The sequence below is a fragment of the Periplaneta americana genome, chromosome 5, assembly GCF_040183065.1.
Source record: "Periplaneta americana isolate PAMFEO1 chromosome 5, P.americana_PAMFEO1_priV1, whole genome shotgun sequence".
Taxonomy (NCBI): Eukaryota; Metazoa; Arthropoda; class Insecta; order Blattodea; family Blattidae; genus Periplaneta; species Periplaneta americana.
This window is the reverse complement of record NC_091121.1, coordinates 11,461,092-11,488,632: the sequence shown is the minus strand read 5'-3', so window position 1 is coordinate 11,488,632 and position 27,541 is coordinate 11,461,092. Positions and strand designations below refer to the sequence as shown.

The window sequence follows — 27,541 nt, the reverse complement described above, 5'->3', positions numbered from 1 at the left end:
CATCCATCCACCCAATATTAATAATGCAAAGAATTAAAAAAAATGTATGAATAGTGAAGAGAATTTTTTATGTAACGGGAAAATGTACAATGTTATATAAAAAAGTTGTACACACTGTAAATATACACTAAATTTGCATTCCCACAGAAATGAGTTTATTTAATTCAATGCTAGTGTTGAATATGTCTACAATTTTCTTACTCTTCCAGACCGAGGATAGAATATTTGCAATCTATCATGAACCCATAATTATTTTTCAGCGACTTTATGATCGTTACAGAACCGCATAATATGATCTCTTATAATTTCAAGGAAAAATTGTTCAAACCTGCTTTACAGGGAGCTAGTACCTGAAAGCCACATTTGTATGATCTCTTTTTTTTAATAGTTCTAAATTAAAAATCTCTGGGTTAGTATCTGGTAATCGCACTGGCCAGGCTTCTGGAAATGTCGATTACCAAAGACGTTTATCAATTAACATCTGTATTATAAATTATAAATATAACTATTATTTTTCTTCATTACATTTAGAAAAAACTCGTGATTGCATTCACTACATTACAATTTAATTCGATTATAATTAAAGATGAACGTTTATGGCGTATATAAACAAACCTATCTGATACCATGGTAACGGAAACAAACAACATTTGACTAGCAAATGTTATTCCTTAAAACGCGATTTTGCTTCAGTGTTGTGTAAACTTAAAAAGGTTACTCTTCAGATACGAGTCCATGTAATTTTGACCTTTTCCAAAAATGAAATTACCACTTAGAGGAGTTCCTTTCAGAACCAGACAGGCAATTATAGTAGCAGCAGAGCAGTCTGTTCGAAGATTAGTACAACAATATGCTGTGGATGACATCCGTCATCTCCCTGAGTTGTGGAGGTGGGTTCTGCATGTTGGAGGAGATTACTTCTGAGCACTGCAACAATGTGGCTGTTCCAGAAACGTTTTCTTTGTTGTTAATTCTAATGTTGCCACTAATTTATTGAACGACCCATGTCGTATATTGCAAATGAGAGAAATTAAACAATTTTGAAACACCGATAAAATCATTTAGGGACAATTTGAATGTGTACTTTTTCAGTTAACAGTTTCATGTTTCAAGTCTGTTAGGTACAGGGACATCATTTTATTTTTACTAACATTTTTAATATTAACCTGGCTATACCTTTAGAGAACCGGAAACACAGTTTGCTACCCCTTCCACGACTGTAGTTAGACGATACAGGCGTAAAATCAAACACATCACTCTACTAGGTATAGGAGGGAAGAAAAGTAGCTCATCCATTTACGTAAACTAGGAAATTTCGCGATTTTGAGTTCGATAATTTTCATTAGGTTTTTGTTTAATAAAAATACAGTACTGTATTAAGAATAAGTGTTTTTACTCACGAGCTGAGTTATCCATGCCAACGTATTCATTATGCAGTGTATATTGTACTATCTACAGCACATTAGCGTACAATATAGAGAATGAAGTTAAATTGAAAAATAATCATAATATGGATATTTAAACACATTTTTTAAAATGGTGGCAGTTCATTTCGATACAGGCTTCAGTTCTTTTGTGCATATTATCGCACTATAGACTATTGCATGTAATTCTAATTGCCTGTTTCGTCCTTCGTACTAGTAACTCATGTTGAAATAATTCTGTACCTACTCTATAAAAGAGTACCTTGCGTTCTGTAAATTCAATCTTCACTTCTGCCCGACCCGCACAGATAAAATTACTCAGACATGCTATCTACTGTCCGTCCAAGTGGTTATGCCGCAGGATCGTAGAAAGGGGGGAAATCACGTGACAGTTAATTACTTAACGAGGCCCTTTTATTTAAGTTATTTTAAACAGTTGTATAATATTACGTAAACGTCCAATTCCTAACAGAAATTAATGTTTTCAGAAAAGCGCTAAGACAGCCAGCTTTTACAGAGGGGCGAACAGAAGCAGGTTGGGGAAATCGGGATGCGACGTAGGCAAACGGACGACAGTACCTGTTCGAAAATATGATTCAATATTGAAAGCTCTTTCGTCACTGGAAAAACGCGAACATATTTCTGGAACATACTATACTCACTAACTCAGTACTGCTTACTATGACCGCATACCCGGCCTTGGTTCTGTATGGAGAATGGTTGGAAGTTTACTAGTGGAGGGTGTGGGAGTGAAGTACATTAAAAAATTCAGGTACAATAAAAATTGAAGTAAAAATAAAATGATGTCCCTGTAGAATGTTGGTTTGAAGTATAGTGAGGATCACTTAAGTGTGGTTCCTAAAAGTCTAATTTAGCCGTCTTTTCAGTGTTGCCAACTAATACCAGATATCACCAAAGAGGGTAAAATCACAATGCTAAGTACTGAAATAATAATAATAATAATAATAAGAATAATAATAATAATAATAATAATAATAATAATATATTATTATTAACAATAACAATGTTTTGCTTATTATTTACCACGTCTCATCTTTATGTTGCGAGGTGTTATCTAAATGATTCAATAATTTATGAAATAATACGTTTTCCTCCTGGACTGCTAGCATAATTATGTTAATCATTAGGACTAGTATCATCTAATATTAAAATGTATTTTGTCTGAAATGAAATTTATTGCGTTGACTAAAGAGTTTACGATTCATGAGACCTAACCTAAAAATGTATTTCCTTACTTGCATTTTCATCAGTTTCCTATACTGCAAACCGAAATTATTGCTGCCAACATGACAGCTAGAAAATAACTACCAGTTGTAGTATTTGTCAGTACCCGAAATTCGAAACGAAGTTGGTAAAAGAAAATGCAACCTAAGAGCTAGAAAATCACTATAATTCACTAGCATATGGGCTATTCCACATGAAATCGATTAGTAAAAAACCTCGCATTTTTTATACTCTAATTTTTTCCCTATTTATAGAAGTGCTGAGGAGAGTGCATTTGCAAAAACATACTATCGAAAGTCAAACGGTTTTCGTATTGTTGAGCGACAAATTTAGCGTATTTTAGAAAAGCCTCTTTCAGCGCTCAGAACTCTGGAACCATTTACTGCAGAACATTGAACGAGAGCCCATTTTGAAGCTGACATTTGGTAGGTTATGTTAAGAAGTAATCCTTATTTTTATTGTGTACAGAGAGATAGATAATCTGATTTTACTTACTTTTAGGCCTTTTGCTCATTTTTAAAAATGTAAAAAAAATATTGAGAAAATACCTTGCATTATTAAGAGGGATTCGGCATTGTTTGCTTAGTGGCTCGGCAATAAGTTTCGAGGGTATTAAATAAATTATTTTCACACGCCTAGACTTGAACGGCACAGTACCGCACGCACTGGCCGAGAGCTGAAGATAAGCGAGCGTTGAACGTCATTTTACTCTTGTGTTTATGAAAACTTGTGATAAAGCTAGCCCAGCTATGCGCTACTAGAAGAAACATCACGTGTTTGTCTCCTGGCCTTGCTTGTCTCGGCTAGCTCCCGTCTCTCAGTTCACGCGCGTACCATTTATTTTCTTTATTTGATATTTTCAATACTTTCTTATCAACATACCATCAGTAAAAAATATGTTTATTTGTACTTTCAATGCGGAATCTAACTACATATTTTAAAAATATTTTTTCCTAGGCAAAGGTGTTTTAATGAGGAAAAATCTAAATTTCTCCATTTACATAAAAAGTAAGAAAATCTGTTTATATGTCAATATAAACTTAAATTTCTCAGCATCAAAATAAACCATGATTTTAATCATTGGTTGAAAGGGTTTCGGAGCTACAACAGTTTAAAATTGCTAATTTTATGAAAATACGATAAATTTAAATATTTTTATGCCCGACCATGCCGAAATGTAGTAATTATACACTTGGTAGTAGCCCTTTAATGCACCTCATTAAAGTACACCTATTCATTATAATTCAGTTGTTCAGCCAATGAGAAATCGATTATTCTCGGATATGCAATCGAAAGACAATTAGCGAAAAATCACGGAGGCTGGAAATCCAATACTGTCGCAGAAGGTTATGTTCTGTTACTATAATAATTAGCGTTAATTGTAAATAATATTCAAATAAATTCAATTTGTCATCTAGTTTTTCAATTCTAAATCAATATCAGGGTTATATCAAGACTAATGTTCATGTTATTATCTAGGTTATATCAAGGTCAATGACATTCATGCCTCGGAAAAAATCAATACTTTCGCGCCTGTGTACATCTCACAATTCAGGTCAGTTCCGCTCCTCACTTACATAACCATAACATGAATACTTATGAATAATTTCAAGTTAGAAATATGGTCGAGCATAAAAAGTCGTATGAAACTTGCCTATAATGGTAATTAAGACGCTCGTATGAAAATTATTAAACTCGCTTGCGCTCGTTTCATAAACAAACATACTCGCGTCTTAATTACTACCATTATAAGTTCGTTGCATAATGTACTACAGAGCGTTCGCCTACGGGTGGGGCCAGGAAAGCGGCATGTACTGATACGCCGCTTTGTGCGCGCAGTTGTTGAGACACGCTCGACAATCAAGGTCGACAAGTTATCAGTTGTGAGCCAGATGTTGCAGTATTTAACACGTACAGAGCAGTTTCTCGACACAGTTGCTTAAATATTCAGCGTGTGTGTAAAATTTGTTAACAATGCAAAACGCAAAATTCACGCTTGAACAGAGAGTTTTTATGTATGCTGCATATGTGAAAACAGAGTCATGTAGAGAGGTGCGTAGGCAATTTGAAGTGAAATATCCGGGTGCTCCAATTCAGGGTAGAGAAACTGTTAGACGTCTTGTTAACAAATTAAGGACAACAGGGTCGATAAATGCTACAATTCCTAAGCGAAAACAAAGAGTATTGACGGAAGAAAAAATTGATGAAACCAGTGCATCATTTACACGCTCTCCTAATAAATCTCTAAGAAGTGTTTCACAGAAAGTTTGTGTTTCAAAAACATCAGTCCTTACTGCTGCTAAACTTTTAAAATTAAAACCCTACAGAGTATACAGAGTGAGTATAAATGATTTCCCTGATTATGAAAATTATTTATGGACTAACGATTGAACGTAGAAAAATTTTATATATAGCAGTATATGGAGAAACTCTCCAAGTTTTTAAACATACCTTATAGGTGCTCGATATGGGCTTCCCTTGTGACCCTGCGGACATCAAGCTGATAGTTCAATTTATCCCACACACGGTTAAGTGTATCCATATCAATTGCAACGATGTTGTTGATGATGTAGGTGCATAGCTCTGGCAGATTTTCCGGTAATGGAGATACAAAAATAGAGTCACCCCCACAGGTAGAAGTCACACGGTGTTAAGTCAGGGGAACGTGGAGGCCAGGACAAGAGCTGCATGTCGCCTCTCCTCGCGCGACCAATCCATCTGTTTGGCAATCGGTCGTTCAGGAATGTCCGGACTTCGTTGTGGAAGTGAGGTGAAGCGCCATTTTGTTGCTATATGAAATCAGCACTATCACTCTCCAGCTGTGGCATCAGCCACTCTTCTAACATGTCCTGACATGGTGGGTTCGAGAAAAAAGAAAAGGCCGTACACCTTGGACTTGGAAAGTGCAACGACAAAGACGACATGCATCTCTTGTCCTGGCCTCCACGTTCCCCTGACTTAACACCGTGTGACTTCTACCTGTGGGGGTATGTTAAAGACTGTTTTTGTACCTCCATTACCGGAAAATCTGCCAGAGTTACGCGCCCGCATCATCAACACCATCGCTGCAATCGATATGGATACACTTAGCCGTGTGTGGAACGAATTGGACTACCGGCTTGATGTCTGCAGGGTCACAAGTGGAGCACACATCGAGCACCTATAAGGTAGGCCTATGTTTAAAAACTTGGAGAGTTTCTCCATACACTCTTATATTTAATTTTTTTTACGTTGAATCGTTTGTCCACAAATAATTTTCGTAATCAGGGAAATCATTTATACTCACGCTGTAGTATAGAAAGCGGAAGATTACGGATAGACGATTCCCGCAAGCCACACCGCAGGCAGGCCGCTTTCCTGGCCCCACCCGTAGGCGAACGCTCTGTATTAATTTAAACACTATGAAGTTCTGATGCCTTAAACTTTGCACAAAGCATTGTATCACAGTTCTCTACGAAAAAAAAAGTTTCATTGTATTTAGAAATTGTAAGGTCAATTTTCTCTATATTTCGGTCGATTTGAGATGGAATAGCTCATATGTAGCTAATGGGGGGGAAAGTGGTTAGGTTTCACCCTTAAGTAAGCTGATCCGGACTGTAGGCCTAGACATTCAAGGAGTCTCCTGCATAAGCATGTGCAAGCTATGTACATATATACCTGCTTGGATGGTGGCAGATGCTGGAAACAAAGCTCTACGACTCGCCGGTGCAGGTGACGACTGCTGTGTATGTACAATGTCTGTGCTGGGTGACGTCGCAGGTGGCACAGGCCTGCTGGGTGACACAGAGGTGCGCAGATTCGGCGGTGCTGGCCTGGCAGGCGGCGATGTCGGCCTGCTAGGCGGAGAAGTGCTGGGGCGTGAGTTGCTAGAAGGCAGAGTTGGGCGTGGGCCACTAGGTGGAAGCGAAGAACGTGAGCTAGGTGGAAGCGAGGTTCTAGAGCTAGGTGGAAGCGAGGTTCTAGAGCTAGGTGGTAGTGACGTTCTAGAGGAGGAGGTTCGGAAAGAAAACCTTCCACTAAAAGGTGATAGAGGCTCTTGGGAAGGTCTACTTGGCGGTGATGACCGACGAAATCCAGTCTTTCTAAGTAACTTTGGTGTCCACGTCATGAAGCGACTACCTGATACGTGACTAGTTGATTCGATGTCGTCCGAAGTTCTTGCTTTACCTTTCATCGGAGAAAACAGGCTCCTGTAAACAAAAAGATGAAATACTTTAAAATACATTACATGCCTATAGTCATATGTGGTCCACACCTGTGGAGTAACGGTTAATGCGTCTGGCCGCGAAACCAGGTTCGATTCCCGGTCTGGGGAAGTTACCTGGTTGAGGTTTTTTCCGGGGTTTTCCATCAACTCAATATGAGCAAATGCTGAGTAACTTTCGGTGTTGGACCCAGGATTCATTTCACCGGCATTATCACCTTCATCTCATTCAGACGCTAAATAACCAGAGATATTGATAAAGAGTCGTAAAATAACCCACTTACTTACTTACTTACTTACTTACTGGCTTTTAAGGAACCCGGAGGTTCATTGCCGCCCTCACATAAGCCCGCCATCGGTCCCTATCCTGAGCAAGATCAATCCAGTCCCTACCATCATATCCCACCTCCCTCAAATCCATCTTAATATTATCTTCCCATCTACGTCTCGGCCTCTCCGAAAGTCTTTTGCCCTCCGGCCTCCCAACTAACACACTATATGCATTTCTGGATTCGCCCATACGTGCTACATGCCCTGCCCATCTCAAACGTCTGGATTTAATGTTCCTAATTATGTCAGGTGAAGGATACAATGCGTGCAGCTCTGCGTTGTGTAACTTTCTCCATTCTCCTGTAACTTCATCCCTCTTAGCCCCAAATATTTTCCTAAGAACCTTATTCTCAAAAACCCTCAATCTCTGTTCCTCTCTCAAAGTGAGAGTCCAAGTTTCATAGCCATACAGAACAACCGGTAATATGACTGTTTTATAAATTCTAACTTTCAGATTTTTTGACAGCAGACTAGATGACAAAAGAAAAAAATAACCCACTAAAATAGGATTTATATACATACAGGATGGTTCAGCAGGAATAGGAAATGATTAGAGGTCGTAGTAGGCCTATTGATTGTTCTAAGTAAAAATTTCATATAAACATGCATACAATTTTAAATGGGTGTGGAGATACAGCTGTTTGAATGTTACACATAATAAGCGTTACAAGTTCCAATAATGAAAGACTTACTTATGGCTTTTAGAAAACCCGGAGGTTCATTGCCGCCCTCACATATGTCCGCCATCGGTCTCTACCCTGACAAACATTAATCCAGTCCCTACCATCATATCCGACCTCCCTCAAATCCACTTTAATATTATCCTCCCATCTAAGTTTCGTCCTCCCCAAAGGTCTTTTTCACTCCGGCCTCCCAATTAACACTCTTTATGCATTTCTGGATTCGCCCATACGTGCTACATGCCCTGCCCATCTCAAACATCTGTATTTAATGTTCCTAATTATGTTAGGTGAAGAATACAATGCGTGCAATTCTACTTTGTGTAACTTTCTCCGTTCTCCTGTAACTTCATCCCTCTTAGCCCCAAATATTTTCCTAAGCACCTTATTCTCAAACACCCTTAACCTCTGTTACTCTCTCAAAGTGTTACAACCATACAGAACAACCGGTAATGTAACTGTTTTATAAATTCTAAAGTTCAGCTTTTTTGAGAGCAGACTGGATGACAAAAGCTTCTCAACCTAATAATAACAGGCATTTTCCATATTTATTCTGCGTTTAATTTTTTCCAGAGTGTCATTTATATGTGTTACTGTTGATACAAGATATTTGAACTTTTCCACCTCTTTGAAAGATAAATTTTCATTTTTCATATTTCCATTTCGTACAATATTCTGATCATGAAACATGATCATATACTTTGTCTTTTCGGAATTTACTTCCAAACCTATCTCTTTACTTGCTTCAAGTAAAATTCCCGTGTTATTCCTAATCGTTTGTGGATTTTCTCCTAACATATTCACGTCGTCCGCATACACAAGAAGCTGGTGTAACCCGTTCAATTCCAAAACCGCTCTGTTATCCTGGACTTCCCTAACGGCATATTAATAAGGAAAGACAAATCATATAATTACATTTATGCTCGACCATGCCGAAATGTAGTAATTATACACCTGGTAGCAGTCCTTTAATGCATGTCATTAAAGTACACCTACTCATTAAAGTACAGGTGTTCAGCCAATGACGAGTCAGCTTTGTACCGTTATAAAACCTCAGCCAATGACAAGTCAGCTTTGTACCGTTATAAAACCGCAAGTATCGATTATTCTCGGATATGCAATCGAAAGAGAATTAGCGAAAAGTCACGGAGGCTGGAAATCCAATACTGTCGCAGAAGGTTATGTTCTGTTACTATAATAATTAGCGTTAATTGCAAATAATACTCAAATAAATTCAATTTGCCATCTCGTTTTCCAATGTCTAATTTAATTTCAATGTTATATCAAAGTTAATATTTAGTTTACTCTGTAGGTTCTTATAGGCTGTCAAGGTCAATGTGGACATCTCTTCCTCGGAAAAAATCAATACTTTCGCGTCTGCGCACATCTCACAATTTACGAGGTATTGCTCAAGGTCAGTTAGATACAAATAAAATGAATAATTTCAAGTTAGAAATTTGCTGGAGCAAAAAAAGTCGTATGAAACTCGCTTATAATGGTAATTAAGAAGCTCGTATGAAAATTATGAAACTCGCTTGCGCTCGTTTCATAAACATCCATACTCGCTTCTTAATTGCTATCATTATAGGCTCGTTGCATAATGTACTATTATTGTTTATTTACATGATATCAATACATTTCAACAGTTCAATGTATAATCCCAAAAAAAAAATGGTCCGCCCTGAATTTTGCAAGTTCCATATTCAACGCATTGCGCATATACACACGAGATCGCTATGGCAGATATTGAAACTCATTTTACTCTATTGTTGTCGTAACACGAAACGCATTTGAAAACATGCGATGAAAATTGACCTGTTCCTAGACTAGTAGCCTCCTGTATGAATATTTATAATTCATGCAGTAGAATAGAATGTTGGTAAACGAAATTAACCTTACTTACTTACTTACTGGCGTTTAAGGAACCCGGAGGTTCATTGCCGCCCTCACATAAGCCCGCCGTTGGTCTCTAACCTGAGCAAGATTAATCCAGTCTCTATCATCATATCCCACCTCCCTCAAATCTATCCTGCATAATTAATTTAGAAATGACTCTTTCCCCAACAGTATCCGAACCCTGAACTTTTTAGTCTGCGAGCAAGCACACTAGCACAGAGCTATCAGAATGCTTGCGATGAATTGTCATAATCGGGGTTGTCGTACTGTATCGTTTTTGTTTAATAGTGACTCTTAGGTATTGATTTGATCTTATTTTCAGATTAATTTCGTGTATTTTGCATTAGTTGTGAAATACCTTCCTTTAGTAATACTGGATTGAAAACCGTTGTGGTGTGAATCGTGCTCTGTAAGGAGCTTCGAGAATCGGGTTCTTTTTGTTTCTAGGACTGTACTTTTCCGCACTATTGACAACAGTGTGTGTTGCTCTTCTTGTTCTTTTATGAGGGCATCACTACCCGTAATACGAGCGACCAATTCGTCCCTTGTGTTTACTTTTGTACACTTCAACTTCCATCCACCCCCACAGACAGGAATCCATAGGAGTAAGCTCTGGGGACCTCGGTGGTCAATGCAGTGACCGCCTCAGCTTATCTATGGTATGGGGAATCTGAGATTTAGATGATATGTCACCTGAGGGCTGAATTGTACAGGGGCTATTAAACTCAAAGAGAAGAATATGTAGGAAATGTTCGTTTCTCCCACCTGACACTCAATCTTTAGCCCACATTAATAGCACAAACTTCCTTCAAATCTGCAAAGTTGAAGGCACATTTACAAGGACAACACTCCAAATAACAAATGACGAACGAAAAACATTCTCCTAGCAACAAATGACAAACGCTGAACAGTCTCTTAACAAATGACAAACGATAAAATCTAACAACAAATGACAAACGATAAACAGTCTCCTAACAACAAATGACAAACGATAAACAGTCTCCTAACAACAAATGACAAACGATAAACAGTCTCCTAACAACAAATGACAAACGATAAACAGTCTCCTAACAACAAATGACAAACGATAAAGTCTCCTAACAACAAATGACAAACGATAAAGTCTCCTAACAACAAATGACAAACGATAAAATCTCCTAACAACAAATGGCAAACGATAAACAGTGTCCCAACAACAAATGATAAACGATAAACAGTCTCATAACAACAAATGACAAACAATAAACAGTCTCCTAACAACAAATGACAAACGATAAATAATCTCCTAACAACAAATGACAAACGATAAACAGTCTCTTAACAACAAATGACAAACGATAAACAGTCTCCTAACAACAAATGACAAACGATAAATAATCTCCTAACAACAAATGACAAACGATAAACAGTCTCCTAACAGCAAATGACAAACGATAAACAGTCTCCTAACAATAAATGACAAACGATAAACAGTCTCCTAACAACAAATGACAAACGACAAAATCTCCTAACAACAAATGACAAACGATAAACAGTCTCCTAACAACAAATGACAAACGATAAACAGTCTCCTAACAACAAATGACAAACGATAAACAGTCTCTTAACAACAAATGACAAACGATAAACAGTCTCCTAACAACAAATGACAAACGATAAATAATCTCCTAACAACAAATGACAAACGATAAACAGTCTCCTAACAACAAATGACAAACGATAAATAATCTCCTAACAACAAATGACAAACGATAAATAATCTCCTAACAACAAATGACAAACGATAAAGTCTCCTAACAATAAATGACAAACGATAAACAGTCTCCTAACAACAAACGACGAACGATAAACAGTCTCCTAACAAAAAATGACGAACGATAAGCAGTCTCCTACAACGCAGTGTTGATGACGAACAAAACCGCTAGGAATTTATGTTTTAACCTAATATTTGATTTTGTGACTTTTTTAGTGTGCAGTGTTTCTCCGCTATTACAGCCCGGTGGTAATATTATTATAATCTGCAACATCCTGTCATCTAAACGTCATCGTCTGACCATGCGCGGACATGACGTTTTACGCAACCGCATAGAAAGAGACTATTATTGTCTGGCTGATATTTGCCGTGCGGAAGTCAAGTTAAAGACCATATCGTGGGCAGTTCTACCAACGCACTATCTCTTGTAGACGAGATTTTTTTTAGATAACCAAACCAGATGTTCAAGCATTTTCAATAATATATACACTGCATTTGTTTATGCATTTATGTTTCAGGAAATATATATCACCACATAATCTCACCATAAAACAAAATGATGTCACAAGCTCGGGACACTAACTCAACCACAGTGAAGTTCCTGTCATTAGCGTCTCGTAGTTCTTGTACTGTTGTCAGGAATGTCACTCGTTTGCATAATTTTTTTCCAGGGGCTCTAATCAATCAGACAGTCTTTATTGTCATCAGCATGAACATATGCTATAGACCAGGCCTGCACAAACAGCGCTCAACGAGCGCGCGCGCTCCTTCGGAGCGGGAGAGCGGTGTTTACCGCTCGCCGAAACGGAGAGGAAGATACGTCAGAATGACATAGACTTGCTATATGTAGAGGAGAGGGAAACGACCACTCAGTTATCTAGTGGAGTGCAGTGTGTAGGCCTATTCTCAGTAATTGTTTCACGTTGCTTACCTACTGCTACAGTACAGTATGGAGGAATCTAAAAGACGGAACATAACATTTAACATTTAACGATTTACAGCTCGAACTTATTGATCTTCAATGTGACCTAAGGGCTAAAGATCGTTTGAATAATACTACTAGCCTGGTTGAGTTTTATAAGACTAAACATTAGCAATAATATCCACGACTACATAGACTGGCTGTGAATATGGTTGCTATGTTTGGCTCAACATTTATATTTGTGAGCAACTGTTTTCTGTAATCAACTTTAATAAAGGCAGGCATCGAACATCTGTAACTGATGTTTCATTATGATCAGTAGGCTACTGTTCCTTTCAGCTGCCAACAGCATAAAACCCCGTTTTGTTGTACTGATAAATAAAAATATAACAAAATGATATTGTACATTTAAGTAGCTATAGAATTTCTATTACTTCTGTAAAGTAAATATTTCTTTATTAATTAATAATAATCTAAGATAGTTTTGCAAACACTGAACGGGAATATATTTCATAAACACTCGTAATAGTACGTCCTTTTGTGTATATTTTGTACGAGATCACCCCTTCTTCCAGTTCACCCTTATACAGAGCGCAACTAATATCTGCATTCCGCTCATGAGCTGTGAGCCGGCTCGGAGAGCGCAAACCTTGTGCAGGCCTGCTATAGACATTGTCAAATACAATCAAATATAGTATAGTGAATAATTGCAATAATTAAATAACAGATATAATGAATTAAGAAGCATAAGAATGAAAAAAAAATACATTATATTAAATTAATTAAAACATTTACACTACTATACACATATTTACCAATTTTGTAACAGGGATTGTCAGTAACCCAATTGTACATGAAATTCTTACTTATTTACAAATGACTTTTAAGGAACCCGCAGGTTCATTGCCACCTTCACATAAGCCCGGCATCGGTTCCTATCCTGTGCAAGAGTTCCGGGAGCAAATCTCTGTGTTACCTGGGCCACGGGTTTGCTCATCACCAAAGCTCGGATCTTGGGGACTTGTGTGTCGTGTGCTTGAGTAAGGTTACAGGCATAACGTACACAAAGCTCACGCTGCAAGTGCTCAGGGACAGTCGTTTGTACTAAGAAAGTGGTCACATCGAATGGCAAGAAGACGAACGAATAAACTGTGTCACGTCGAAGCCAATGACATTAAGAGAATTACAGGTAAACGGTCTGTTTGAGGAATTAGAAAATACGTGTTATTCGAATGGGTGTTATGGAAGTTTGAAAATGCATTTCTTAAATTTTAGGTACAGAATTTCGTGGAGGAATTCTGAGGAGATGCATTATTTTCTTCTAATGCAGAGTTTATATCTTGTAAGTTGTACCACACATAAACTAGAGCTGGAAACGGGCATTCATTGAAAGACATTGCAGTCCTTTAAATTGATGGAGAATTTGTCCATAGCCATGGATCATGTCGTAGAGGGACCTTCCCTAGTAGTGATACACTAATTGAAAACTATTTGCGAGAAAAATTTAGGATATACTTATCTTTCTCAGATACGAGCTCTGCTGAAAATCGAACAGGAAACCGTGACAGTGAAATATTCAGTATTTTATTTAGGCCCAAGACTTTATAATAAAATTTCAAACCATTTTCCAAATTTTGTAAAATTATCCATGATATATAATAGTAACAAATGTACTTTTTTTACCTTTTATTTCTATCGACTATATTCATGTTTTTATTGAATATCACTGGCTTCTGTCGGATTGTCAATTTATATTAAATGTGTATTTTTCTCTCGTTTTCCCTTTCTTCTTTATTCTTGCTCTTGTGTTGTACTTATTGGTTTGAATTAAGTTAATTACTGTATTTAGTAAACTGTCCTTGTAAATTTTATGTTATATTATTCACTAAGACCACACCGTACACGAGCCTGACTCTTACGGTAGTGGCTAGAAACATTTTTATTTTATAAATGCAATTTGTACTCACTAGGTAGCTAGTTAAAATAAATAAAATAAAAAAATTAAAGTTTGCTCCCGTCACTTCATGTGACGTGGAAATAAGTTTCCTTCGTTTCAAATCATGTTAAATAACAGACGAAGAATTTATGGGTTCGAAAATCTTCGAATGATGTAGTCATACACTGTAATGAAATGCACAGAGCAGAACTGTAAATTTGATGTATTTTGCATGTTTATTTATATATATATATATATATATATATGCTATAAAATTAGATGTTTCAACCTATCATAATATTATCATTATGTTGTTCCAGCCAGGAACCACTTTTATAGCAGACCTGACAGTACCTCCGTGCTGGAAGCGGGAGTTTGTTGACATTGAAGTCCGGTCGCTTAGCCACGTTCAAAGACACAAGTCCCCAACTTCCGAGCTTTGCTCATCACAAATTGTAAATCGGGGGTAAAACCCGGATCCACACGATTATAAGTCCAACGCTCTATTCACTAGACCACCTATGAAAGTAAATACACTATATGCTACCTCTCTAAGTCTTTGTTGTTTATGTTTGTTGATGACATTACCAGTTTCAGGAAAAAGGAAGTGAGTGTATGACATGCAATGTTGTACTGTTAGCCAGCTGTGGAGATAAGGATTACTGGAACACGGCTCGCGTAAGACTTGCTCTACTTTTAACTGCGAATTCGCTATCGAGACTTGCAGCTGCTAGTAATACAAAACGTGATGCGTAAAATATGGGCCCATTGAAAAAAAAAACTACAAGTGAAGTAATTCATAGAAACACCTAACAGTTATCATGAAACATAAGTGAAGAATATTACTGATAAATAACGACGGAAGTAAATCTCACTTAATTGTTTTCTGAAATGAAAACGTCAGCTCTCTTTAAAGCAATACAAGTCATTAATCAAAGAATATTACATGACATCTCATTATTAGTTCAGGAGTAAAACTACTTCACTTACTCCCAGCTTTTGTTTACATATGAGAATTTCTTTCTAAGTGCGTGCGTGCGTTTACGAAGGTCAGAATCTCAAGAGAGAAATTCAAGCCATCACGAGGCTTTTAATCTTAACCAATTTGTAATGCGACACTGGCAATGACGTCAAAACAATTTTCTTCCTAATGGTATCCACAATAATAATAATAATAATAATAATAATAATAATAATAATAATAATAATAATAATAATAATAATAGTAATAATATTTACAACTTACTTACAAATGGCTTTTAAGGAACCCGCAGGTTCATTGCCGCCCTCACATAAGCCCGCCATCAGTCCCTATTATGTGCAAAATTAATCCAGTATCTATCATCAATAATAATAATAATAATAATAATAATAATAATAATAATAATAATAATAGTAATAATATTTACAACTTACTTACAAATGGCTTTTAAGGAACCCGCAGGTTCATTGCCGCCCTCACATAAGCCCGCCATCAGTCCCTATCCTGTGCAAAATTAATCCAGTATCTATCATCATCATCAATAATAATAATAATAATAATAATAATAATAATAATAATAATAATGATAATAATAATAATAATAATAGTAATAATATTTACAACTTACTTACAAATGGCTTTTAAGGAACCCGCAGGTTCATTGCCGCCTCACATAAGCTCGCCATCGGTCCCTATCCTGTGCAAGATTAATCCAGTCTCTACCGTCATATCCCACATCCCTCAAACCCATTTATCCTCTCGTCTACGTTTCGGCCAACCCAAAGGTCTTTTTCCCTCCGGCCTCCCAACTATAACACTCTATATGTATTTCTGGATTCGCCCATACGTGCTACATGCCCTGCCCATCTCAAACGTCTGGATTTAATGTTCCTAATTATGTCAGGTGAAGAATAAAATGCGTGCAGTTCTGTGTTGTGTAACTTTCTCCATTATCCTGTAACTTCATCCCTCTTAGCCCTAAATATTTTCCTAAACACCTTATTTTCAAACACCCTTAACCTCTCTTCCTCTCTCAAAGTGAGAGTCCAAGTTTCACAACCATACAGAACAACCGGTAATATAATTGTTTTATAAATTCTAACTTTCAGCTTTTTTGAGAGCAGTCTGGATGATATAAAAGCTTCTCAACCGAATAATAACAGGCATTTCCCATATTTATTCAGCGTTTAATTTCCTCCCGAGTATCATTTATATTTGTTACTATTGCTCCAAGATATTTGAATTTTTTCACCTCTTATATTTCCATTTCGTACAATATTTTGGTCACGAGACATAATCATATATTGTCTTTTCGGGGTTTACTTTTAAACCTATATCTTTACTTGCTTCAAGTAAAATTCTCGTGTTTTCCGTAATACTTTGTGAATTTTCTCCTAACATATTCACGTCATCTGCATAAACAAGGAGATGATATAACCCGTTCAATTTCAAACCCTCTCTGTAAGTCTAAAATAATAATAATAATAATAATAATAATAATAATAATAATAATAATAATAATAATAATAATACTTACTTACTTATTGGCTTTTAAGGAACCCGGAGGTTCATTGCCGCCCTCACATAAGCCCGCCATTGGTCCCTATCCTGAGCAAGATTAATCCAGTCCCTATCATCATATCCCACCTCCCTCAAATCCATTTTAATATTATCTTCCCATCTACGTCTCGGCCTCCCTAAAGGTCTCTTTTCCCCTCCGGCCTCCCAACTAACACTCTATATGCATTTCTGGATTCGCCCATACGTGCTACATGCCCTGCCCATTTCAAATGTCTGGATTTAATGTTCCTAATTATGTCAGGTGAAGAATACAATGCGTGCAGTTCTGTGTTGTGTAACTTTCTCCATTCTCCTGTAACTTCATCTCTTTTAGCCCCCAAATAATAATAATAATAATAATAATAATAATAATAATAATAATAATAATAATAATAATAATAATAATAATAATAATAATACATTTATTTCTGTTGCTCGTTCAAGTTACAGTATTTACAAACAAGCATGCACTTTCATCACCTCCAAAATAATGCCTAATATTGGCCAATACCATATAAACAAATGGTTGAAGAAGTCATGTGTAAATACACCACGAAACGTTTCCAATCGCTACGTAGTTTAGACCATTAGCCTGTCTAGTAGACGAGACGGGTTCGAGTCCTGAGCAGGTCTGGAAATTTTAATCGAAAAATCCATAGTGACACTTGTGATGGACAAAGCCGTAGTTGGAGTATATTCTCAGGGTTGTCCCCGTTTCCTCATGTTAGATAGCAACATCAATCCGTTCGATTTTCATTCCATTACCATTTCATAGAAACGCCCGATTGCCGGTGCCTGTTGGCAGCGTACGGAAGGGGTTAATCTACAGACAAGTGATTGCCTGCTAGAAACTTTGATACTCGGCAAATATTAAAGTTTTACTTAGAAAGCATATTGTGATAATTCAGACTGTCAATGTTATAATACCATATGATAGAATAATTTTCATTGTATAGAACATAATGACTACATATATGGATAAGTGTCATTAGTTTTTGTAAATTTGATTTGTCATATGACTGAATAAACAATACAATATTATATTGTATCATATGGTATTAGAATATTAAAGTATTCAGCTGGTGTGAGTAGAGAAATACTTCAGTTCAGGATGCACAATGGGTCAACAAAGCTAAAGTGCATACGTCCTACGTCCTAGGAACGGGAAATACATCACGAGCTTGTTGGGAAGTGTTTCTTGCGTAATATCACGAGGCTGGGAAATCCGATTGTGTATGCACATCCAAATACGTACCTACTGTGTGAGTTACATGTAACTCCCAACCGCTCGGAGAGTGGATTGACGATATGCAAGGTGCAATCAATATATTCCCGAACTGCACTTGTATTTACTGTACCGTTAAACATACATGCGCGTGTCACTGAAGATCATTGCTTCCATGCCTGTTGAGTCAGTCTATCAAACAGCGTCAGATTGTCTTTAAGAACTGAGCTTCTACACGTGATTTTGTGCAAACATGTCAAGGACCTACTGCGATTTTTCTGGAATCTCGCTATATACGCCTTATGATCAGTTTTCTTTTCTGCCTTTCAAGTGATGCATTTAGTATAGCTTCCAGGCATTTCCCTGGTTCTAGACAACTTCTCCGTTTCCTATGTCCTGTGTGTTGCCTACATTCAGGGCTATCCGGAAACTTATTGATTGCTCCGATCATGTAATATAATTATCTTTGGAAATCTAAGTGTAAAAGAACTAAATGGTAGAAGATTCATCATTTGAAAGGACTTTCATTCAACACATTCCATTCTGTTTTTTTTTAACTTTATTATTTAACGACGCTGTATCAACTATTTGGTTATTTAGCGTCGATGGTATTTGGCGAGATGAAGCAGAGGATAAGCAATAGATTACCCGACATTCTGCTTACGGTTTGGGAAAACCTCGGAATGAAGCTCTCACTCTGAATTATAGAATAGATTTTTAGTCGGTTATTTAACGAAGCTGTATTAACTGCTAGGTTATTTAACGTCGATGGGATTTGTGATAGCAAGATCATATTTGGCGAGATGAGACTGAGGATTATCTGACATTTGTCTTATGGTTGGGGATAACCTCGGAAAAACGCAACCAGTTAATCAGCCGACGCGGGAATCGAACCCATGCCCGAGCACAACTCCTGATCGGCAGGCAAGCGTCTCAGCCGACTGAGCTATGCCGGTGGCTTAGAATAGTTGTATAATAAATTAAATATAGGTCTAGTATATTATACAGTATTAATCTACCCTGCTTGAAATATATCCTTTTCCCATTACATCTGACATTTTCATGTAGCCTTACTAGAATTTATCTAATTTGAAACCCAAAATATGTTTTGCATTAATGACGGGTACTTGACTGTTCGTCGTGGTTTTAGGCGTAATGGATCAACTGTTGACCAGATATTTTGTATTCGACAGACAATGGAGAAAAAATTGGAGTATAAGGGTACAGAGCATCAGTTATTCATAGATTTCAAAAAGGCATATGTCTCGGTTAAGAGAGAAGTTTTATATGATATTCTTATTGAAGTTGGTATTCCCGGGAAACTAGTTCGATTAATTAAAATGTGTCTCAGTGAAACGTACGGCAGAGATCGTATAGGTCAGTTTCTGTCAGATGCGTTTCCAATTCACTGCGGGCTAAAGCAAGGAGATGCACTATCACCTTTACTTTTTAACTTTGCTCTAGATTATGCCATTAGGAAAGTCCAGGATAACAGAGAGGATTTAGAATTGAATGGGTTACATCAGCTGCAAGTCTATGCGGATGACGTGTATGTGTTAGGAGAAAATCCACAAACGATTAAGGAAAACACGAGAATTTTACTGGAAGGAAGTAAAGAGATAGATTTGGAAGTAAATCCCGAAAAGACAAAGTGTATGATTATGGGTATGTCTCGTGACGAGAATATTGTACGAAATGGGAATATAAAAATTGGAAATTTATCTTTTGAAGAGGTGGAGAAGTTCAAATATCTTGGAGCAATAGTAACAAATATAGGCCTAAAAGATACTCGGGAGGAAATTAAACACAGAATAAATATGGGAAATGCCTGTTATTATTCGGTTGAGAAACTTTTATCATCCAGTCTGCTGTCGAAAAATCTGAAAGTTAGAATTTATAAAACAGTTATATTACCGGTTGTTCTGTATGGTTGTGAAACTTAGATTCTCACTTTGAGAGAGGAACATAGGTTAAGGGCGTTTGAGAATAAGGTGCTTAGGAAAATATTTGGGGCTAAGAGGGACGAAGTTACAGGAGAATGGAGAAAGTTACACAACACAGAACTGCACGCATTGTATTCTTCACCTGACATAATTAGGAACATTAAATCCAGACGTTTGAGATGGGCAGGGCATGTAGCACGTATGGGCGAATCCAGAAATGCATATAGAGTGTTAGTTCGGAGGCCGAATGGAAAAAGACCTTTGGGGAGGCCGAGACGTAGATGGGAAGATAATATTAAAATGGATTTGAGGGAGGTGAGATACGATGATAGAGAATGGATTAATCTTGCTCAGGATAGGGACCAATGGCGGGCTTATGTGAGGGCGGCAATGAACCTCCGGGTTTCTTAAAAGCCAGTAAGTAAGTAAGTAAGGCGGATAATTGACTGTTCGTCTTTCACGCACATGAAGCCAGTTTTGTGGACCAATTTACCGAAAGAGTCGTTGCCGAAAGTGGGCCATAGGAGACTGATCTACGCTACACCTGCAATGAGATGAGATGATGGAGATTTGTTGGGATTCCACAGGAGAACCGGAGCTCCAGGAGAAAGCTCCTGTGTTACCTGGACAACGAGCTTGCCCAACAAAAGTTATAAATCGGGGGTACACCGGGGATCGAACACGGATACACAGGATTATAAGTCCAACCAAATTGTTATTAGGAATTCTCTTGATCAGAAAAAAGTTTCTTTTATCTGTTGAAAAATTTAGAATGTGGAACTGTCGGCTTTACTTCCCATTCGAAAAGAATCTTGTTAAATTCCATCATCTTCGACAGGATTAGGATCTGCGGAATTCGTTTATAATTGTACGATAATGTCTTCACTGCCGAGAACGTTTCTATTTCCAAGAAACTTTTCTTTCGCTTTGGTTATATCAGGGATGATATTACGAGAGCCATCAAAATGACAGGAGTGGTCTGCTTGTACATCCATTGTATGCCCTTTGTATTGCGGGTTATAATGTAATGTTTAATCTAATCTTATTACTATCATATTATCGTTAGATTCCAGGAAAGTTGGGCAACAAGATGCTGATATGTCACTATTAAAGACATGATACGTATATAAAAGAACAAATATTTAAATACCCTCCTGGCCAGTAGCGGCGCCAGCATTTTTACATGGAAAGGGGGACATTCGGGTGGGCAGAACTTATTCACGGTGGAAAACTTCCTTCCTTATACTCCACATATTGACGTTATTAATATTTAAGTTTTAGAAAGCGAAATTTGATCTTACCGATAATTCCACAGAAAGAAGTAGTAGAAGTTAATATATTTCGATTAGTAAACATTGATAATCGAACAGCATTAGCAATAAATGCATCAATTCTAGTTATTGTAACAGCTGATGACGTTTTATATTCATGAACAGTTCTTAGATAAAATGTGAAAGCTGATGGAACACCAGACCGAATAAATCAATTGAAATTATCTGTAGTAATCTCAGATCTCGAGTGACATTTGTTAGGACTATTTCTTGAACAAAATAAAAATGTAAATGATATATCCCTAAAAGTCGCTCACAAAATGTTAATAATTGTATATTTGCAAATACTTAACCTATTCAGACATTGTGAAGTTGAAATAGATGAACATCGATTACTGCAATAAAGAAATTCGATGTTATTATTCAGTAATGCCAATTGCGAAAAGCGAAATACAGGTTTAACAATGTTAATTACATGTACTGCACTTTTCTCTTATTATTATAACATAAATACATTTTCATTATCTGCTGAAATCGTAATATAATTTAAACATTTTATAATATAATTACAAATATCCTGATTAATACATTAATTCTGTATATGCGTACTTTTATTCTGGTGGTGTGGTAGGGAAGGCCTGATGGCCTTAGATCCATCAGATGAAATAAATAAATAAATGAATAATAAATAAATAAATAAGTAAATAAATAAATAAATAAATAAATTATGGCAATGGGTGGTGATGCAAAAATTTCTATTTTTTGTGTAATAAACAATGCCAGAATTTTAAAGTTATGTAGAAAATTATGAAAATATGACCAATTAAAGTTATCTTATGCGTTTGAAAAAGCCTGCAGTTTGTTACGCATATGAAGCGACCTCATTGCAGATAGCGAAGATAATTTACAGAGATGATAAACTTTCGGTTTCTCTATTGCGCACAGAAAATATTCTTCCTGTCAAGAACTAAACAGCTATCTGTCGTCTTTTATGAATGATACGTCATTAGTGGCTCATAATGAGGCCCTTAAGCGTTTCCTTCCGTGCCATTTGAACCTTGCTTCTGTGGAAATCACTCACACGTAGCTATAATAACACGTGTCTACAAAAGACTGCTGAGTTTAAGGAAGAACGGAGCTTAACAACCAACGACCCACATTCCTCATAGACAAGGTTTTTGTCACTCACTACTTGGCCAGATGGGACATACATAAAATTCGCAAAAAGGAAGATAGAACTAGGTCTATACACATTGGAAGGAATAACTGTACAGATTCAAGAGGAGAAAATGTCTTGAAATAAATGCAATGGTTATTTATGTTACAAGTTCGTAAAGGATTTAATTTTGGCTTTGCCTCGTTTCACAAACTTTACACTCATGCCAAAATGAAATCCTTTACGAATGTGTATCAAACTATGTTTTTTCTTACATCAGCACAAATTTATATTATATAAATATTTCAAGTTGAGAGGTTGTAAGATCACGATATCATGACCAATTATAGCCTGTTTTGTTCATGATCACGATTTCATGGCCGTCTAAACCGGCGATAATCAACAATGGTACATCTGGTTGCGGTAATTTCGAGAACATTGCAAATAATTTGTAAAATGTCTGACTCTCACGTGTTAGGAATGGAAAATAAAATTATTATTATTATTATTATTATTATTATTATTATTATTATTATTATTATTATTACTAAGTTATTTATTTTAACACAGCATTCTAAACTGAGAGTCATAAAGAAATGTGTCCACACCTGTGGAGTAACAGTCAGCGCGTCTGGCCGCGAAACCAGGTGGCCCGGGTTCGATTCCCGGTCGGGACAAGTTATCTGGTTGAGGTTTCTTCCGGGGTTTTCCCTCAACCCAATACGAGCTAATGCTAGGCAACTATCGGTGTTGGACCCGGACTCATTTCACCAGTATTATAACCTTCATATCATTCAGACACTAAATAACCTTAGATGTTGATAAAGCATCGTAAAATAACCCAATTAAAAAAATAAATAAATAAATAACCATGGAATCACGGCCTAGTAGACTAATGAAAAATGAATTTACTCCAGATCTTTGAAACAATGCGAGCAATGAGTAGGCCTACTACATATTATATAACTTCAGAATAATACGGGTTAAAATGTAAATATGAATGTTAAATTTGTTACTTATTTGTGTTACGTATAATATTTACGTCATGAAAGATCGAAGTAATGCATTAATTTCTTATTGAATGAAACTTGTACATTGAATATTGCATTTTCTTTTGCAGTGCGTAAAATGAATAGCGGTGCCTAAAGTGATTACTTATTCTTTTTAGGCACTAGTGTTTTAAATACTGGATACAACATCTTTCTACTCTTCATCTTTCACCGTCTCTGCAGCTCATCTCTGGAACTCTCTACCACAACATGTCAGAGACTGCCGGACATTGTCTAGTTTCAAAAATAAATTAAAATTGCACTTTTTGAATTAGATTCCTTTCAGTTATCAGCCCTTTTCTCTGCCATAGTTTTGTAAAAATATAGGCTATATATTTCTTTTTCCTTCCTTTGTTCTCTTTATCAGCCGATGAATTTTATTATCATAGCCTTTTTATCGTAAATTTCATTTAATTTTTGTTTTTCTTTTCTTTTTTATTATTATTTTATTACATTCCATTTTGATATAGGCCTATTCTTCCTTAAGTTTTTCCATACTAACCATTTGTACCAAATGAGTTGCTTTCACTATATTCCAATGTATTTTACTTTCTTTTCTTCTATTTATGGTATTATTTTCATGTTGTTTAGTGTCGATTTTATTATGCTATTATTATTTTTTTTGTAATATGTTAGTATTCTGTCCTTTAACTTTTTGTTAAATTTTAACTGCTTGTATACTTTGTGACCTGGTAGAGTGTAAGAGAAGGCCCTATGGCCTTAACTCTGCCAGTATAAATAAAGAATTATTATTATTATTATTTGTAATATGTTACTATTCTGTCCTTTAACTTTTTGTTAAATTTTAACTGCTTGTATACTTTGTGACCTGGTAGAGTGCAAGAGAAGGCCCTATGGCCTTAACTCTGCCAGTATAAATAAAGAATTATTATTATTATTATTTGTAATATGTTACTATTCTGTCCTTTAACTTTTTGTTAAATTTTAACTGCTTGTATACTTTGTGACCTGGTAGAGTGTAAGAGAAGGCCCTATGGCCTTAACTCTGCCAGTATAAATAAAGAATTATTATTATTATTATTATTATTATTATTATTATTATTATTATTATTATTATTATTTGTAATATGTTACTATTCTGTCCTTTAACTTTTTGTTAAATTTTAACTGCTTGTATACTTTGTGACCTGGTAGAGTGTAAGAGAAGGCTCTATGGCCTTAACTCTGCCAGTATAAATAAAGAATTATTATTATTATTATTATTATTATTATTATTATTATTATTATTATTATTATTATTTGTAATATGTTAGTATTCTGTCCTTTAACTTTTTGTTAAATTTTAACTGCTTGTATACTTTGTGACCTGGTAGAGTGTGAGAGAAGGCCCTATGGCCTTAACTCTGCCAGTATAAATAAAGAATTATTATTATTATTATTATTATTATTATTATTATTATTATTATTATTATTTGTAATATGTTAGTATTCTGTCCTTTAACTTTTTGTTAAATTTTAACTGCTTGTATACTTTGTGACCTGGTAGAGTGTAAGAGAAGGCCCTATGGCCTTAACTCTGCCAGTATAAATAAAGAATTATTATTATTATTATTATTATTATTATTATTATTATTATTATTATTATTATTATTTGTAATATGTTACTATTCTGTCCTTTAACTTTTTGTTAAATTTTAACTGCTTGTATACTTTGTGACCTGGTAGAGTGTAAGAGAAGGCTCTATGGCCTTAACTCTGCCAGTATAAATAAAGAATTATTATTATTATTATTATTATTATTATTATTATTATTTGTAATATGTTAGTATTCTGTTCTTTAACTTTCTGTTAAATTTTAACTGCTTGTATACTTTGTGACCTGGTAGAGTGTAAGAGAAGGCTCTATGGCCTTAACTCTGCCAGTATAAATAAAGAATTATTATTATTATTATTATTATTATTATTATTATTATTATTATTATTATTTGTAATATGTTAGTATTCTGTCCTTTAACTTTTTGTTAAATTTTAACTGCTTGTATACTTTGTGACCTGGTAGAGTGTGAGAGAAGGCCCTATGGCCTTAACTCTGCCAGTATAAATAAAGAATTATTATTATTATTATTATTATTATTATTATTATTATTATTATTATTTGTAATATGTTAGTATTCTGTCCTTTAACTTTTTGTTAAATTTTAACTGCTTGTATACTTTGTGACCTGGTAGAGTGTAAGAGAAGGCCCTATGGCCTTAACTCTGCCAGTATAAATAAAGAATTATTATTATTATTATTATTATTATTATTATTATTATTATTATTTGTAATATGTTAGTATTCTGTCCTTTAACTTTTTGTTAAATTTTAACTGCTTGTATACTTTGTGACCTGGTAGAGTGTAAGAGAAGGCCCTATGGCCTTAACTCTGCCAGTATAAATAAAGAATTATTATTATTATTATTATTATTATTATTATTATTATTATTATTATTATTATTATTATTATTATTTGTAATATGTTAGTATTCTGTCCTTTAACTTTTTGTTAAATTTTAACTGCTTGTATACTTTGTGACCTGGTAGAGTGTAAGAGAAGGCCCTATGGCCCTAACTCTGCCAGTATAAATAAAGAATTATTATTATTATTATTATTATTATTATTATTGTTATTATTGTTATTATTATTATTATTATTATTATTATTATTATTAAAATGCAACTTCACGCATTATCGTAGATAAAACCCATGATGCATTTTGTAATTAAGTGCATGGTTAATTAGTAAATTTGGTTGCAATCTGCTTAATTTGGCAACAGCGCATTTCCGGCTCTCCTACGAATACACACACGCGAACTCAGGTCTGAAGAGCAATATTCAGTCCCTTAGTTACTGGAGCAGGGTTGCCAGACTTTCTAATGACAGGAACTAATGCAATCATAAGCATAATTATATGCATTTACTTCAAGGGTTTTGAGCCATTCTATCGTTACCCTTGCTAGAGTTTCTAACTAGGACTAAATATCCCTAAACAGGGATGCTCTTTGTTGTGTCTGTGGTTAATTTAGCATATTATTACCATTTGCATAAGAATAAATCCATAAGAACAAATATTAGACCAGGTTACAGTCCACAGTATAGATATGAATTTATACACAATTATATTTACTTAATATAATTTATAAATGGAGTCAAATATATTATTTCTGAAATTATTGAAAAATAAATTTTGTTTCCAAAACGGTAAATTAAAATTAGCTTTCATACTTACTAGCGCACTTGAGTAGGCTTTGAGTATCTAGGAGGCCATGCTGTGAACAATAGAGAAGGCGAGGATTGTTTCGTGTTTCCATGGAAACTTCTTGAGCACACAAAAGCAAACTGATGTCATTACTAATGTCTAGGATCAGTTATCGTTTAGTATTGAGAAACATATATATGTACTGATAAGTTATTTAGCTGGCACGGAAGAAGACAGGAACAGATGCATTATAGGGGCCAACCTTCTTATTGGTTGAATGGTATGAATGTTACTTGCGATATGTATTGTTGTTACAATCGATATAAATATGTTGCCAACTTTTAAATGAACATTCTTTCAGTCATTTACTATCATAATACACTGCTCCTTACGTTGACTCAGCGTATTGGGAATAGAATCAACGGTTTTCCCAAAACACGCTATGAAATGTTTCATATAAAATAATTTTATCCTGAAAAGGAAGCAAAAACGGGCAAAGATGTAGGCCTATTAAACTTTTTTGTATGAAATATCTCAAAGAATAATCCTCTGAAATTAATGACATTAATCCATTAACAAATTGCCTATTCTTGTAGATTCTTTAAAATATTCTCACCGTTTCAACCTGCACAATAAATTAAATTAAAATAACACATTGCTTTATCGTATGTAACAACTACTTTATTCATATAAACCATTTTAACAATCCTATTTTAAACTCTTACCTATAAGTTAACGTTTGAAAAAAACCTCATTATGATCAA

The 27,541-nt window shown here is 35.5% G+C and overlaps 1 protein-coding gene across 3 annotated transcripts in view; it reads right to left on the bottom strand.

Annotated features, from left to right (window-relative positions):
• The window catches only part of LOC138699462 (enolase-phosphatase E1-like), a 148,345-nt gene that overhangs the window by 56,837 nt on the left and 63,967 nt on the right, over positions 1-27,541 (bottom strand). The window contains exons 2-3 of one of the 3 annotated variants that reach the window (XM_069825353.1): positions 26,808-26,847; positions 6,327-6,859 (exon numbers count right to left, since the gene is read on the bottom strand). In XM_069825353.1, the coding sequence (XP_069681454.1) occupies positions 6,327-6,843 (517 nt within the window). In that variant the 5' untranslated portion in view covers positions 6,844-6,859; positions 26,808-26,847. The remainder of the gene's footprint in view (positions 1-6,326; positions 6,860-26,807; positions 26,848-27,541) is intronic. The other 2 variants (XM_069825352.1, XM_069825354.1) reach the window with 2 other exon arrangements.